The sequence below is a fragment of the Aulostomus chinensis genome, chromosome 5 (genome assembly GCF_037954235.1).
Source record: "Aulostomus chinensis isolate RoL2024-O1b breed Wild chromosome 5, RoL_Achi_v1.0, whole genome shotgun sequence".
Classification (NCBI taxonomy): Eukaryota; Metazoa; Chordata; class Actinopteri; order Syngnathiformes; family Aulostomidae; genus Aulostomus; species Aulostomus chinensis.
Window position 1 is genome coordinate 22,048,162 of NC_141324.1, and position 17,555 is coordinate 22,065,716.

A 17,555-nucleotide genomic window follows, 5' to 3' on the forward strand; every position below is an offset into this window, starting at 1 on the left:
ACACACACACACACACACACACTCTGAACCAGCACAGCATGTCATTTGTTGAAGTTTCAGTTTCAGACCACAGCCCATCAGTATGCGTCTCCCAACATTATCGTCACGGCAGCGGAGACTGACATGATTGCTGGCTCTGCTGCTTTGCGGTCCGGTTGCCTTGTGTATGTCCTGGACGTATTAATGTGCACGTGAATTTCTCTGAACATGTTCAGCTTGTAGGCAGAGTGAGAAAAATCCATTTACGTGTGTTTTTTTTTCCACTTTTCCTTTCATCAAATGCCCCTTTCATTGTCCCATTTTAATTGCTCCGAGCTAATTAATGTAGTCACACCTTTTTAATTGCAGAACAATGTCGGTTTGAAAGAAGTTTTAAAAAATACCGACAACAACATGCTGGTGCTCGCTCCAGCAACCTTTTCTGGCTTCAATCAAGAAGTTTTGTTCCATTTTTTTTTTGGGGGGGGGGGGGGGTGTACACGAACGGCCTTGTTAATTCTTCAGCAGCTCAACTAAACCACAATCAAATTAAAAATGGAGGTGGTTTAACTTCATGCAGAGGCCCGTGAAGAAACTCGGAGGCCGGGGTCAGAGGGGCTCAGTTAGCGGGCGGGAAGCCTGAACGATAATGTTACTGGGTTTTTGTTTTGTTTTTTTTTCTCCATTATGAGTCTTGTTAGAAGGTATCCTATATATTTGAGCATGTGCTATTGTTTTATTTACTCACTTGATGACTTCTCATAACTTATCAGCACTTCACAAGTGATTTTTCTTGAAGAAACGTCAAAGTCATATCTTAGGTGATGACGAGTTTGTGTACAAAATGGTTGCATATATCTTTTAGAAGCTAATTTAAGAGCCAGTTACCCTTGGAGCACATGAGAGAAAAGCTGCATTGTATCTAATTAATTAATCATTAATATTATTCTGTCTGATTCTATGGATTAGGATTATGTACAAGCATCGTTGACCGAATTCTAATTTTCTCATTCCTTTCTTAATATTGTTTTCCAGAAAACATTTAAAAATGCACCAAAAGCTGATCACATGATAAATTGATTTTACAAAGGACTCATATACAACTTATATGCACTAAGTGACTACTCGTTTCCCCTAAATAGTACAGATTTAATGCGATTATGAACAATGTACAAAAAATATAGCAGATGAGGAATATGAACTGGCCTAAGAATTTACACCAATCTTCAGTAGTTTTTGTGTTATTTTGTGTAAATTTTGGTTTGTTTTTTTTTATAGATTTTTACAGTTCGTTTTTCTGTAGCTGAATCTGCTACTACAGATTATTGGGAGACCTTTAAAGCAGAGTGTGTGCGTGGGATCTTTAAGGTCAACGTAAATCATGATTCATATCATCTATAGTGAGAGTATCTTAAGATAATAAGGTTTTTTTTTTGGTTTAATAACTCAAAACTCCTACTCTTTTATTGACAGGAACATTGAAAGCTTCATAATCAATAGATTCCACTGGAACCAGCTCCTTGAGAGTGAATAGAGGCACTGCTATGAGACTGTGAGTCTATTGTACATCTATTACTTTTTTATGTCGAAACTGCGGAAGACTTCTCTTTGTCCTCCATCATCAGTAAAAATGAACAAGAGGAAAATGTCTGTCATCCTTGAAGTAAATTCCACACATAGGTTTGAACTCCATCCACTTCCTGCCCTCCTTCCACTGATTGCTATTCACAACCCAAAGCGTGCATCAAAATGTAGATGGGATCTCCTCTGCCTGTCATTCCGTTCCTCACTCTTTTGTCTCGTCCTCTGTGTTCATCTGTCTTTTCATCTCTCGCTTCCTCTTAATGCCCCTGTTTGTCTCTCTTTGACTGACAATGCGTTCCTTTGGCATCAATCTTCCTCTGCAAGTCTGATTCCTCTTTTGTTGCTGTCAGTTTTCCCAGTTCTTCCTTCTCCTCTAAGCTTCGGCGTGCTTCAATTACAGGAAGTTAGAGCAGGTGTGTGTTGCTGGCCGGCTCTTGCTGCTGACCAGCATAAATAGCGAGAGGTGAGATGCTGGGGTTGAGGTCTCTGTTGGACCTCCACCTGCTCTTGTGTTTTGCCAAGAGCTCAGCCAGGTGTCTGCTAACATATGCACTCACACTCGCTCAGAAACACAAATCTGCACAGATGTATTCGTCCGCTGCTATAAACAGAAATGGAACACATATGTGTGTCAAATCCAATAAGGACTCTCTGTTGTGTTCACTTTAGTACACAGCAAATTGCGCTGCGTGCCCGTGTTCTCTACTGCAGAGAAAAATTTACGCTGTCATCTTGTGTGACTCAGAGAGGACAAAAGCTAGGACACTGGCTTCCTGATGTGAGCCTCTGCTTCATGAACCGGAGCATGAATTACTTAAACGAGTCAAACCACGTTCCCCTCATCCTTCAGCCTCAGCGGCTGGGTGAGAAATTCGGCCTTCTCGTCTGTTTTCTCTTCTTTCTGCCTCTGGACCCAACCAGCTTCCCCTTCTTTCCCCTCCTGACTTCTCCTGTTTTGTGAGGCACTTGTTGCTCGCTAGGAACAGTAAATCCAAAAAACATAAGCCCTGGGTCCCCCTTAACGCTGCTTGCCATGTTCAAGATGTTAGATTTAAGTGTGTCACATGGTCCATGTTGTGCCTGATTCCTTTGCTACTCCCTCCTCAGCAATATGGATTTAAGATGCTCGTGCCTTTAGCTCCTGCTTCTCCCCAAAGTTGAGAGAAAGATGGGTAAATACGCAAAGGGTGTGTGAATAATGCAAAGGGAACATTAAATGTCAGAGCTAAAAATTCACCCCCATTGTCTTGCTGGCGTTCGCAGCATGTTTTATGCATTTTATAATTAGCAGGGGTGTCTCTGGAGAGGAGAGGAGGAAAAGTAGGCCTGGCTGTTATGGGTATCGCTTATTTCGGCAAGAGGGGAGGGGTTTTAAGAAGTTGCAGACCTTCATCTGAAAGGCAAAATCTTCCAGCTGCGTGGAGTTGAATACCCTCACAGGATTTTATTTGAATAAATATTATATCTGATCCTTACCTGCAGCTTCACACATTATTTTTTTTCAACAGAAAGAAAAAGAAACCCAGCACTAAAAGGTATTCAATTTCAATGTTGCTCATTTGCAAAGCAAGTATCCAAACAAGTATTGAACTTAGAAAGAAAAGCAGACACTAAGAGGGGTGAGCAAGAGTAGGAACATTTAAAAGACAGAAAAAAGGATCAGCTGAAGACACAAAAGAAACTGCATCGTATTTGGCGCACACACACTCAATGTTCTCTTTAGACCTTTCTCCTTTCATTTTCTACTCAAACAGATGCTTTCCTGCCCGTCTGCTATTATAATTTCCTCTCACCGCCTCTCCTTGTTGCCTCTCCTTCATCTTCAGACTCAGTTTACAGTACTGCTTTTTCACCTTTATATGGTTAGAAGCAGTTTTTTGTTGCTCGGTAGAAAAAAAAAAACTGGATTGGGCTCACTCTTGTTTACCACCTGAGCTCATTACTGAAGAGCATTCCAATTCTGCAGAAAACTCATGACATGACATGACATAACCTTGTACCAGCGTGGAACAATGTGTTGAAAGCATGGAAGCAATGCAAATGCTAAGTCAGTTACAGGATCCTTTGTCAGGGTGGGTTAGCTTAGCATCATAATAGCAATGCAATCAGTCACATTTAAGATGCAGCCGCACTGTCTTCAATCACACCTTGTGAAATAGTAACAATCCACTTAATCTGCCTAGTGACAGTATGACTCCATCATATATAACTGCAAATAATACTGGACTTTTGTTCGAATGGTTAAAGACAATCATTATTCACATGAGCACCAGAGGTCGTTTTTCATGCTCCTGTGTATTGTTTTCATTATCGTCATATTGGCCATCTGACAGGCTGGAAGCACATGAATAACACATAAAGAGAGAAAGAGAGAAACACAGAACGGGTCTAGCCACGAGGAGGGGACTTTTTTCCTTTTTTTTTTTCTTTCTTTTTTTGAACTGCATCAATATGGCAGGACCTTGTGTGGAGCAGCCGCTTGTTTGAATCATTTATCTACTTTGTATGCAGCACTTGCAGATTTTATTTAAGTCCCAGGAGAAATGATTTTTCCTTTAAAAAAGTCAATGTATTAAGCAGTGAATATACTACAGTATTATTTGGTATGAGAAACAAATGAATACAGAAATGAACAGATAAAAGCATGAGATGCTAAAACCAATGTGATGGAATTGCAAATTGATAAGAGGCATCAGTGGCAAGTTTTGCTAATGAGTCACACTAAGAAGTTGCATAAATGTACTTTACTTAGTTTTACTGCTGTAGTTGTCATAGGAGTAAGATGTAGTTGCAGCGCTATAAAATATAAGTACACATTCGTACAAGTACGATTTTACAGGGCCATAAGAAAACTTGTACATATTTCCTTACATTTACCTCATTTTCTGAGCATTTTTACAAGAAACAGGCCTGATGTGCAGAACTGGGATTATATATCTGGACAACTCCCAAATCAAGCAAACTACACATTTTTAATCTGAACCTGTTTCACACGTTAGCATACAATCCCAGCCCTCAAGTATTCCTCATGCCTTTAGTTGCATAAGTACATTCGTTTGACAGATGACTTTGCTAATTGCCTTTTCAGACTGCAGTAGTCTCTGGGTGCAGGAAGTGAAAATTAAAAATGCAGCACTCTTGTTTTTTTCATGTCTGCATCTGCATTTATCCACCTGAAATTAATTCTCTAATTTGTTTGTTAGATAAACAGGGACTACTTGGGATCCCAATCCACTTAAAGCATCCTCTTTGCTACTTTACATATCCGCTCTGATATGCTGATTTGTCCCTAAGGACTCCGCCAAGCAACACTGCAAGTTATTACCAGTGAAATGAGCAGCAAGCCTTCACTTTACTGAAGTGTCAAACCTTTTTTTTTGTTTTTTTAAAGAATTAATGCAATGTGTTTCAAAAGATTGTGTGGCTGAATAAATGTTGAAAGGAAGAATTGATATAAGATGGTGAAAATTCACACGTGCGTTGTGCTATGGTTTGTGCTGATGTGTGTGGTTTGTGCTGCAAACACTCCGACCTTTGTGGTGGCGGGTGATGACATTCTTGATCAAACACACGAGGCATCAAGACTCTGATAGCAGACCGACTCGTGACTGTGTGTTCCAAGTGTGCATCAAAGTGACTTTCAATGTCTGGAACTTTGACTAAAGTCATTATGGACACCTTTGACTCGGGAAAGTGGCAGAAAAGTCATCAGTCAGTCTAGCAGTCACTGCCATGAGCTTCCATGACAACAAGAAGGATGGTTATGATCTACGCCAAAGATGTTTGTGCAGGGTTCCCTGTAAAATGGGTATATACACACAAATACCCAGACACTGAGTACTGTCCAGAATATGTAGCTACGACTGGGGTCCACTTCCTTCTGCTAGCAAGTACCAATTCAATTCAATTTTGGAAATGATTTTAAATTTGGATCTTATGACGTTGTACCGCATTGGAGCGAGTACTGAATGCATATACACCCCCCCCCCCCAGTTGTTTAAGACAAACTGACAAAAAAAAACTGGTGTTTTTGAAATGACAAGTGAGCCAGGATTTACATTTTAACAAGGTCTTAACACAAAACAACACAATTCAAATTTTATTCATGGCAGTTTGAAATAAAGTCTTTCTTTCTTTGGAGGATCAGAAGCTGATGCTCCTCTAATGTCTTGAAAATATCCCTGTGTGTTATTTACACATAAGTTTATAAAAACAATCACATGGCTTTGACTGATGTAAACTTGGAATTTTCTTGGATTACTTTCCTAACATGAACAGTAATGGGGAAAAAAAGAATTCAAATTATTTCAGGGAAAATTAATTTTTTCTTGAAAACATCTTTTTCAGGCCAGTGGGAGGTGACTGTCAGAAGAAATGCCGGTCCTAGGTACCCTAGAACATCACCACCGGGACCATGGCAACTCCTTGGCCAATGAGAAGAGAGAGGTGCTCCCATGGCTCCGCCTCCCTTGCTAGATGGTCAGCATCCTCCTTGATGCTCCTATGGTTGCCGTGGGTGTTACTATGGCTGCCCTGGCCCACCCGAGCTGAACAAGTGGCCAGCGGGGGCCACGGGGGGAAATCGCTCCACGGTTCCCTGTCGTCCCCTTCATCCTCCTCCTCCTCTTCTTCCTCCTCCTCTTCATCCCCCTCCAGCACTTCAGCATGGGGCTTCAACACCAGACAGAGTGGAGGGCAGCTGGACTGGCTGCTGTCAGAGAAGGGACCGTTCCACCGATGCCCCGAGTACACCGAGTTCAGAGAGAGGTTCCAGCAGGGCTTTTCTACCAGATACAAGATTTACCGGTGAGTGTGTGTGTGTGTGTGTGTGTGTGTGTGTGTGTGTGTGTGTGTGTGTGTGTGTGTGTGTGTGTGTGTCACTAAACTGAACCCCTGGATCAAATGGCAAAAAAATGTCACTTAGGGATGAGCCCACACATCACATGTACTGTGCTTGTGTTGACAATTATTGAAATATATCATAGTTAACCACAGTTGTCTCCATTTATTTTTATTTATTTCATGAACTTTATTACTGTGAAAGTGTAATTTTCCTGTTTCAGGAACACTGAATTGTGGGATTGTGCTACATTCCTCTCATACAAGACACTTTAATTTCAGAGGCTAAATTAGCAAAGAAAAAGGATCTTTTTTTCATTATTTCAGCATAGAGCAAGTTTCTTTTCTTTTAAATATTCATTTTTCCCCCGCTTCCTTTTTCATGAATTTGTAATTTGGAAATTACCTGCCTGTGACAGAATCTGGGGGAGTATTCTGAGAATTTGGAGCCTCATTGCCGCATGTGGCTCTTGCTTATTGACGGAATGCTTTTCTGAACCATAGATGAGAGGAGTCAAGGTGGTTGTTGTCATGGAGATTAAAATCGGGGTCTAGACTCCTGCCACTGTAACGTGTGTTTAGATGGAGGAGGAGTAGTAGTTAATGTTGAGTGATGAATGGAGGGATGAAACTCATGTAGGCTGTGATTCACTCGTACTTTCCTTCAAGCAACAGTTTGTGTTTTTCATTTGTTGATTTCTCCTGCTGTGAGTTATGATGCGCTCCTTTGCTTTACTGCTACACAGCCTCCAACCAGGCTTCAGTGATCGTTCCTCACATCCAACTTTTATTGCTAAAACCTGTGTGTGTGTGTGTGTGTGTGTGTGTGTGTGTGTGTGTGTGTGTGTGTGTGTGTGTGTGTGTGTGCGCGTGCGTGTGTGTGTGTGTGTGTGTGTGTGTGTGTGTGTGTGTTGGGGGGGGGTCTCTGTCTTCCTGGTATAGTTTCCTTCCTTTCAAATATCTTTTACATTTATCATATGCAGTTCTACATTCACTGGATTTTTTTTTTTTCAAACAAGCATCACATACAGTGGTGATTGATTTACTATTATGAAATAATAATAATAATAGTAATAATGATAATAATAAAAACAAACATAATAGGGTCTTCACTTGAAGTACCTTCGGGCTCAGGCCCTCATAATGATGAAATTTAGAGCTCAGATGTGTATTTTGGCAAGTACATCCTTCCAATAAATAATGAGTACATCAGCTCTTTCAATTAACAATTTTATGTACAACATTGAAATCGACAAACCCTTTAACCCACTAAAGAAGAGCACCAGCACTCAGTGAAACGTGATTTATTTTATAAACGGCAGCAATTTAATGTACAAATCCCTCTGGCTCTTGATGGACTTATGACTTCTATCCGTGTGGTAATTACTGGAGCCATAGATTGAAGACTCTCCAACATGAAATCTTTTAAACCAAACAATTACCCCCCCCCCCCAACAGAGGAGTTTGTGTTCCATAACCAATCTATATCCATCCTTTATCTCCATCCATCCGTCCTCTTCCATCCACGCTCGTATTTAAACCTGTGGGCGATTTTGTCTCCAGTTGAACCAACTTGCTAGTTTTTGGCGTCTCAAGGTATTTCTGACCAAATTTGAGATGGATCTGGTCTGGAGGAACATATCAATATATGTAATTGCCCCAAAATGTATTGGATTCCTACAGTACCTTGGCTGCTGTTGAGTCCTGAGACCAAAGTTCATGTTCACATAACGGCTTCCCTGCTGAGGTCACGTATGTGAAGAGATGTCATGTCAGAAATGAGGATTCGCCTGTAAACTACATTTAATTATCTTTTTTTCTCCCCTGTATTGTTGTTGGACCGTTCTCAGACTTGTCGGGGATGATTTTTCATTCACTTGCACATCGTGCAATGACTCATCCAGACTTTCTGTCATTTTCTCCTCTAACTCACTGGCTGTCTTTTACTAACCTTTATTGATCCAGGAGGAAGACAGCTGGTGCCCGTCTGTTCTCTGCTTTTCCTACGGTCATTTGGACCGCAGGATGTTCGAAATGTGTCGTAGAAAATCATCTTATAGAACATTACTCTGCTTCCTCTTATATGTAGAACCGTCTTGAACAAAAAAACCTCATCCTTCAGGTGTTGTGCCAATAAATCCTGACAGCCTTTTCCTGTCTGTGTCCCTCCTACTTCCTCCTTCTCTGCTGTCACCCCCCTCCCTTCATTTTGAGTCAAATGGAAGGGACCACAAAACTTATAAATAAATGGGGTAAGTGTAGTGTGACATGACAGGTGAAGGTTTTGTGACATAACTGGGACAGATTGTCATAAGAATCAGTGTTTAGCTGCGAGACATTGTCAGCGATCATGGAGGAGACATGGAAGAGTAGCTGGTTTACCTTCTACGTGTGGTAGTTCTGTCTCGCATTGCACTTTGATAACAGTCCTCTGACTAGCTTAGAGTACGGCTGTTTCATGTTGGATTACTTTAGTCAGGTTTCCTTTCCCCTTTTCGAAGTATCGCAGTCACAAGAGGTTGATGGAAATTACCAAATAAATCCAAACTGTTGTTATGTGGTCATTTGTAGGCTGGATGAAGTGAGTTGAGATGCACACTCCACTAATAAACCCTTCGTTTGAATAAAGCTGTCAGTGACGTGATCTGGGCTTTGTTAGCAAGCTAACTAAACTAACTAAAGTAACCAGGATTCACCCAGTACAGTGCAGATGATCTGCATATTTATGACACTTATTACAGCCTAACCCGGGAGTTTTACCTGAAGAATGTAGTTTGGAGGTTTAGTAAAGCCTCCTACATGCACTGAAACATCAGGTAAAATCCTTTTACTTTTCAAACGTTTGTTTTGCAGCTTGCTAGTAATCGGAGGGCCCTTTTCAATTGAACTCAACAGTCAAACCGAGACTCTTTTGAAAAGTCTTGGTGTTCGAGTCCCTTAAGATGTTAAATGTAATCTGACTTCATACAGGAGGAGATGAAATCAGATGATGTAGGAGGGAGGGAGGGGGGAGGAGCTGGCCCCCGACACAGAGAAGAGCGAGGCAAAGACATTATAATTACCAGATCGTTTTGCAGTTTAATTCATAATGTGTTGTTGTTGTTGCCAGTGTGATTGACATTGATTTTCCTCTCACATACATTTTATGTCCAATAGATCAACAACCTGTATCACAGTCATTTGCTTCCAAATGTTGGTGCGGTTATAACACAAGAGTATAAACACCAAGCAAATGTGTGCAAATCCGTAGCCATGGAATGCAAATCCATGTGCACAGTTTTAACAAATCTGTGAGTATGGATTATGTATTCGAGAGCACAGTGACAGAGTTGTGAGAGTGCAGCTCTTTTATTTTCCTCAGCTAGCACCGGCGGGGCTTCTCTGTGCTAACTGGGCCTAATAAAAAATGTAACAAAGTGGCAACAGATCCACCGATTCAGACCAAAACAAAGAACTATACATGTGAGATACTCCTCTCTACTCTCCACCACTGTCACTCACACCTGTTTACACCAGCACATCAGCCTGTGACCAGGCTAAAGTCATCTTTTTACTCTTCACTGTCTATCATCCACCACGGACATTTATTTACGTGTATTTTTTTAACAGTGGGATGATTTTTGCTTTGATTTTCTCTCGTGTCACAGAGCAATCCGCTGCTTTACCAATATATTGCTTTTTTTTCTCTCCAAAGCCACCATGTGAGTCACGAGATTAATTGTTCTAATGCTCACTGCATGCAAGTCTCAGACAACCTCCACATGATCAATACTGTATATATATGAACCTCTGCCTGCCTACAGCAGAATTACTCAAATTCTACAGCTGAAGCCTGGTTATTGGCATGCAGTCGTGATGAGGATGTTTTATTTCTACTCTTGCAATGCAATTCTGATTTTTTTAACATACCCTGCTCCATGTAGAATGAGAGCTAGAGGAATAAAGATTGACATTATTGATCCCATGCAGGGAAACTCAGGGGTGACAGCATCAGATGTCTGTACAAAAATAAATGTAAATAGAATAAAGGGGGGGAAAAAACAAATCCAGACACTCTTTTTACACAGAGAAAAACAGCTTTTTGGCACAGGCTGCTGTGCTTTCCATCAGACCGCCAAGGATTCCAAATGACAACAATATGTAAGAGAGTAGAATGAGTTCGGGTGGGGGTGTTGGGATCAACCTAATGTGTGTGTGTTTGGAAATAAACATTGTGCCTCCTGATTGACATCGTTACTCGTTATGTCCAAAAAAGCAATTATTTCATGTTCATGTTGTATAAAGTTGATGAATCACCTCACCCCCTTGTTGTTTTTACATGATTTATAAATGACTGACATCCTTTTACTTCTCTTTTTTTTCACTGCCTTCAAACAATGATGATATGAAACCTCTGCAGCATCAACAGGGAAATCGATACACATTTGGAGGGAATTGATTGAAAAATAAAATCTCAGCTGTTGTCATACAACTGGAGTAAACAAAGGGTGTCTGCAGAACACTTTCAGAACCGATAATATTCATACAGCTGTTGGGATCAGAAAATGCTGCTACAGTGCACAGCGTGTGTAGGAATAAAGGCGGTTCAGTGGTTGAAAAGTCAGGGTCAACAGCAAGGGCTGTAAAAAGTAAAGCTGCAAAAAAAAAAAAAAGCATTTTATTTTTTTAGGTCTGTATTTTATACACAACATTTTTTATGCAGTACCCCGTCCTCAGGGACTCACACAGCTGCGCTTCAATAAATCCGATTTGTCCCTTTAAAAATTTGAATCCAGAGAATGCATCTTTATGGTAGGCTCCTTTCACTGTTGTTTTGATCGTTGTTTTTTTTTTGGGGGGGTTCTTTTTGGTTCTATTGTTGCGCCACAATGGAATTGCTCATCTGTGAGGATTAATTACTGAATCCTCATTGTCGCGAATGGTGATAACATACATGACAGGAAAATGGATGAATGCAGCGAATGACTCATAGTCCACATCAACTTCATAACGAGCTACTGTAATTAATCCGTACTTATAATTGGCTGAGCTTGTGTCGTAGTTTTCTTGGTGCTGAATTGGTGAGTTTGCTGTGGGAGATGATGATGTTACAGCTAAAAAGACTCCATTACATGTAGAGGCCACTTCACTTATATTTCTAGTTGTTGTCCTGTGACCAGACAAAACTGGTTGGTTCTCACTTGGTTCTATCCTGTTGCGTTCAAGAAAGATCAGTTGCTAGCTAGGGTCAGAATCTTACCCATCAGTCTAGTTGTTGAATTGAGTTTGAATTGAATTGAATAGAACAAACTTCACTGCTTTGTGAATACAAAGTTGGATTTACATTGTGCCATAAATGCACTGGAGTTCTTGGACTCAGTCAGCTCATGCTGGTGTCTCATAATCAATTGAATTTCTCTGTTAAAAACAAGCACCAGAACAACATAGCCCAGCTCAGTTGTTCCCAAATTCTTCCTGAAAGTCCAGCAGGGCTTTTATTGGCTTCTAGGGAATCTGCATCCAGACAAGGATTAGTAATCCGTCTGTCTCTGTGACTTAGGAACAATGAGAGTTTCGTTATCTGCAGTTTAATCCAATATTCAATTAATTGGTACAAACACACACATGCACACACACACACACACACACACACACAGAACTTATGGATTGCTCAAAAGTTGATGCTCCAGTGTGTTTCGTCTCAGAGTCTTTCTCTCTTTTACATAAAAGTAGAATAATTATTGGTCAAATGTAATAAGCAATTTGGAGACATCCCAGTGGACTAATGAAAAATGTGTTTCATGAATAATTTAAAAAAAGCATTTCAACAAGTTAACCAATGATGGCAACAGCTCTATCCAACTGTGTATAGTGTGTGTTTATATGTGTGTGTGAGTGCAATATCCTCAAATTAGGTTGCTTAGCAGCACTACAAGGAATCTTTTCAGTTTTGAACCAAATGACTAAGAGCTTTCCTGCAGCTGTTACCGACGGAAGAGGAGAAGGTGTGGGGTTGATTGCTACGAGGGTGTTTAAGAGAGCTGCATGATTTAGAAAAAAAGAAGGATTATTGCCACTGATATTACATTTTTTTAATTGAAAATCCCATTGAAATAATAATAATTGTATCATTTTCTTTCAAACAAAGATGTTTTCTTTGGTCTGTAGAAGGCAAAACCACAACATTTAAATTCCCAATGGTATTTTGGCACTCAGTCAGCCTTTAACAAATTAAATTATTAGAAAATTGCAGAAGGCCATATTTCATTTTGATTAAATTTCAATTAATTGTGCAGCCCGAGTGTCAGGGATTAAGACTGTGGGCTTGTGTTGGGGTCCACAACATCAGAAGCACAGAGACAGCTCCATGCGGACTGAGCAGCAGGGCAGAAACAGGCCTGTGGCTCTGTGATGGAAACAGTGAGGAGCCAACAGCCTGCACAGCGGGAAGCACTTGCCTGGCGGGCTGTGTGTGTGTGTGTGTGTGTGTGTGTGTGTGTGTGTGTGTGTGTGTGTGTGTGTGTGTGTGTGTGTGTGTGTGTGTGTGTGTGTGTGTGTTGGCTGACCAACACAATTCCCAAAAATGAATGTAACAAAAAAATATGGGTCACACACTGCTCTTGCCACTACACATTCATACACGAGCGCAGAAGTTCCTTTTGATGTGCTAGCCTCTCCATTTCATATGAAACAAAAGAGACGCCCGCTGCTTTTCTGTGGCCCTATACACGTCGACTGGGTTCAAACACTCAGGGGCAGAGAGGAAGATGAAGAGGAAGATAGAAGTAATGTAACCGAAACAAAGACGTGCAAGCTTGAAAATGAAAGAAAAGGGACAAATGCGCTGACGGCGTTTTTGAAAGTTGTCTGCACCGCGCAGTGATGATGTTGATAATTACTGTTGGACTCTCAAGTTATCTTAAAAATAATTGAATATTTGATAACTTGTATGGTATTGAATCAGTGATTTTCTCTGTGCGCGAAACATTTTATTGCCACCATTTAATTGGATTCATGTGCAAATAAATGAATAAATTATTAATTAAATCCCAACAACACCAAATGTGTTTAGTAGGGGATGTACGATAAGATGACCAGGCTGTGGATGTCCAGTGTTCATTTATTACCCTCCCAACGCTAACGGCTATTGATCTCAACACAAGCTTCTTTCATTTAGCATTGCTGTTGCATCTGTTTGAGGGTTATTTCATTGGCCTTTGTACTCTTGCGGCGATGATGAGTTAACTAACAACTTAGTTTTGTCAATTGCCAGCTAAGGGATGATGAAAACATCAGAACTACAGTGAGAAAACTGTTTATCCCTGAAGGGTAATTAACAAAGTCCAGATTCTAAGAGCTGTCGGTCAAAGCCTCTACCAAACAGAAGCGACGCCCCTGATCATTAACCTATTGTGCTCAGGAAGGAGGGAATAATGGATGATGTATCACCATCTTCAGAAATGAACCCAGCAACTGTGATGTGAAAAAGGAAGTGTCTTCAAAGCAGCAGGTGAATAGAAATCTGGCCTTGTCCATAGGAAGAGAGGAACCGTTATGGATGTGGGCTTGCGCGAGACAAACTTGGTGACCTTTGCTAGGAGCCACATGCCATCATGTAGTGGTTTGGTTCTTAAAATGCACTACAAAGTTAAGCTATCCAGAGTTTTTCAGGGACAGACAGAAGGAGATTGGATGAGTATTTACTTTCCATTTTGGACTCCATCCAATTCAGCCTCATTAAATAACAAACAGTAAAAGACTTCACTAAAGAGCCTTGAGAGTGTCAGCTCATGAGGCTCCCAAGTGGAAATGAATATGCCGCCATAACTTGTATTTTATAAAATTAAAACTGTAATGTGGATAAATAAATTATTTCTCTGCAGATGAAACTTAAATTAATTATATTATTTACTGTAGATGTCAATTACAGACTAGATTCCTTTCTAAATATGTCAGTGTGTTTCCAACTGTGAAAACCTACATCGATGTATCTGGTGGGGAAAAAAAACCCAACAACTTCCGTTTTACTTCTTGAAAACTTCCTTTTGAGGGGTTGCTGAGGTCTCCGTTAAACCAGCATGGTTGACCTCAGCTGTGTTTCACCTGCGTGTCTGATAAAATTGAAAGATTAGTGATATTTACTTTATTATACTTAAAAAAAAAGTATACTCTCTTAACAAATGCGCCTCTGCGAACGCTCCTGCAGCGTCTCACTGAGGTTATGAGGGTTGATGTGAGCTGTCCTCTGTGCTGAAAGAGCATTTACTGCTCTCTTTGCTGTAAACCCTCAGTAGTTTCACACATTGTTAGAAAAGAATACATGATGGCGTTGTCGTTGCTGTAACTTAATAAGAGCTGTTTGTATGTGAGTGAGGTGAAATAAAGAGTGTGATTCACTGCGGACAAAAAGATGTTGAGAAAAGCAATGCATCAACAAGGAATTGTGTGGATTGTTTTTATAATGCATTAAAAAAAGTTTTTAAAAAAAAACTTAATGTTGGGGGAGCGGCATGGCTCAGAGGTGGTGTGATCGTCTAGTAACCGAAGGGTCGCTGGTTCGATCCTCACTACCCCCGATGACCATGTCCAAGTATCCTTGAGCAAGATACTGAACCCCTCATTGCTTGTGATGACCCTGGGATGGACTGGTGAACCCTGCCTCTTGCCCAGTGTCAGCTGGGATAGGCTCCAGCCCCCTGCCCCATGACCCTAACTGGATAAGTGTTACAGTAAATGGATGGATGGATGTTGGTGCCCTTCAGAACAGAGGCGCTAGTACCAATGTATCTGTCAGCCTATAAAACCTGACTTTTATGGTTCATGGTTTTAAAGACCTTTATTAACATAATTTATCCAGATCAGTTGTACGTAAATACTTCAACTCATCTTTTAAAAACTTTTAATTTTCCACTTGTGGTTGTTTTATTGAAAAAAATTCATCATATTTATCATATAAAATTTGACACGGGCCGTCTTTGTTAAGCAGCACATATGGAGCCAGACTGTGACTCACACATGTTCACTCATATCATTCCTGGATTATCACAGTTTATGCAGGAAAAGTAATGTGTGATTTGAACGTCCGTAATCATGCAAATTACAAACACACATTTGTTATCCATTTGCATGATTGTCATTGAACAGCGACGTGTTTTTATGTGTTAGACAATTAATGTGGCTCTTTAGCTGAGCGTCTCTGTCAATGCTGAGTATTCATGCAGAATAGATAACGTTAGAAACAAGCACCTGTGAGAAACTGATCAACAGTTAAGAATGATCACTGGGCGCAGGCGCTAGGCATGACAAAGAATCCCAATGACAAGTGCTAAAAAAATGCCTTTTCTCACAGGAAATTTCTATTAACACGGATGTGAATGAATGCTTCCACTATAAGTGTATAAAAAGGATCTTGGAATGCTTTTTATCTTCCTGTTTTGACTTGTTTGAGGGCCAAAAAATGCAAATTTGGAAAAGAACTTGGCATTTCCACCTTGCCCTTGCATCAGGAATGCATTATCGGCACAGGATAACATTCAGGTGACTGCATTCCCTTGTATGATATCTAGATCCTTAACATAGCAAGACGAATGAGTCGCTTCGATCAGTGTATAGGCCACACACGCTCATGTACACATACACGCAAATATCTGAAGACTGAACACCCGGGACTCCTGCTGTGCGTGTGCGTGTGTCAGGGAGAGCGAAAGAGAGAAAAAAAACTGCAGCGAGAAAATAAACCATCAAAAAGAGCTTTTAGTCAAAGGAGACACTACACTGATGGGAAGCAAATTCTGAGCAATTTCTTCCTCTTTTTTCATCATCAAAAGATTAGTTTTCCTGAGTACAACACTCATCTTCCCACTCCCCCCTACCCCACACACACACACACACGGTCGGATAACAACAGCAGCACGTAATCTACATTTTTTTTACTATGGCAGCTCTCTCTGTCTTCTCTGTGTTAGAAGAGGAAAGATGCTGAGTTGAAAGAATCAGCCGCTCTGATCTGATCTGATTGGTCACGCTGAATCAGCTTTTCTACTCTTTTTTTGTAAATTATGAATTATTTTAGCCTCGGCGGCACCCAGTAAAACTGGACTCCCGTATATGTTTGCGATCATTCATTTTTGTTTTGCTTTTTTTGCAAATATTTTCGAAAAAGGAAGCAGCTGCAGAGTGAAGTTAGCATTAAATTTAAAGGATAGACTGAACCTCAGGCCTTTTTAATTTGGTACTGAGAGAGAGAGAGAATTTATGTAGATGGACGGAAGCCAAGAGGCAGAGCTGAGGTTGAGTAATACGTCTTCTTGATTTAACTTTTGCTGACATCCATTTATCTTATTAATATATTTCAAACCTTTTGCCAGTGGACAGGGAGGCTACATTCATTTAACTAATATGTCGCCATGTTCATGAATTAAAATCAATGACAACTAGATGATATTTCCATCAACATGTCCCCCGTATTACTAACGACTCAACTATGTTTATTTTGTGTGAGATAAAGTTCTCGAGGAAGAAATGATCAATCACCAGACCTGAAGGAGAACCGCGAGCAGAGCCAGATGAGGACGCAAGGTCTCTATTCCTCTAGTTTTGGGAGACAGCCTGTGTCCAGCCTGGCCCTGGTCAGCTGGTTATTCATTCACTGTTTGTATGAAAACTGCAGTGACCATCTTGGTGTTTTCTGTATGGTTCTCATAACACAATATGTCGAGAATGTCTTCAAATTCCGCTCAATTGTCCACTGGGACACCAGGATCAACTGAAAAGATTCTGGTTGTCAAAGGTCAAAGGGCAGGTCGTATCACTTGCACCGACTGTCCAATTCTCATTAATGTCATATTTCTCCGGTATTTTCAAGTATTCTGAGGATCAAATGTACCCTGGGGGTAAGGATGAACTGAAGATCGGGTCAAAGGTCAAGTGACAGACACACTACGAAGGCGTATCATCCTGATGCTGCGCTTCTATTTTTCTGTGTTGCAAATCCTGTGGTTTCTTATCTCTGATTGATGGCACCTTCTTAACGTGTATATGAACTTTGCGATCGCTAGAATTTTGTAGTTGAATGATTCCATTGTGGAATGAATGATTCTGGTCATTAGTGGGGCACCACTTCCTGCACTCTGGCCCTGAAAGTCCTGGTTCCTGGAACAGTCTGAAATAACTGT

At 40.6% G+C, this 17,555-nt stretch overlaps 1 protein-coding gene across 7 annotated transcripts in view; it reads left to right on the top strand.

Annotated features, from left to right (window-relative positions):
- Window positions 1-17,555, top strand: part of brinp2 (bone morphogenetic protein/retinoic acid inducible neural-specific 2) — a 203,247-nt gene that overhangs the window by 100,085 nt on the left and 85,607 nt on the right. For 6 of the 7 annotated variants that reach the window (XM_086203891.1, XM_086203892.1, XM_086203889.1 and 3 more), the window contains one exon: window positions 5,911-6,369. In XM_086203891.1, the coding sequence (XP_086060017.1) occupies window positions 5,978-6,369 (392 nt within the window). In that variant the 5' untranslated portion in view covers window positions 5,911-5,977. Of the gene's footprint in view, window positions 1-1,452; window positions 1,532-5,910; window positions 6,370-17,555 lie in introns of all 7 variants that reach the window. The other variant, XM_086203895.1, reaches the window with a different exon arrangement.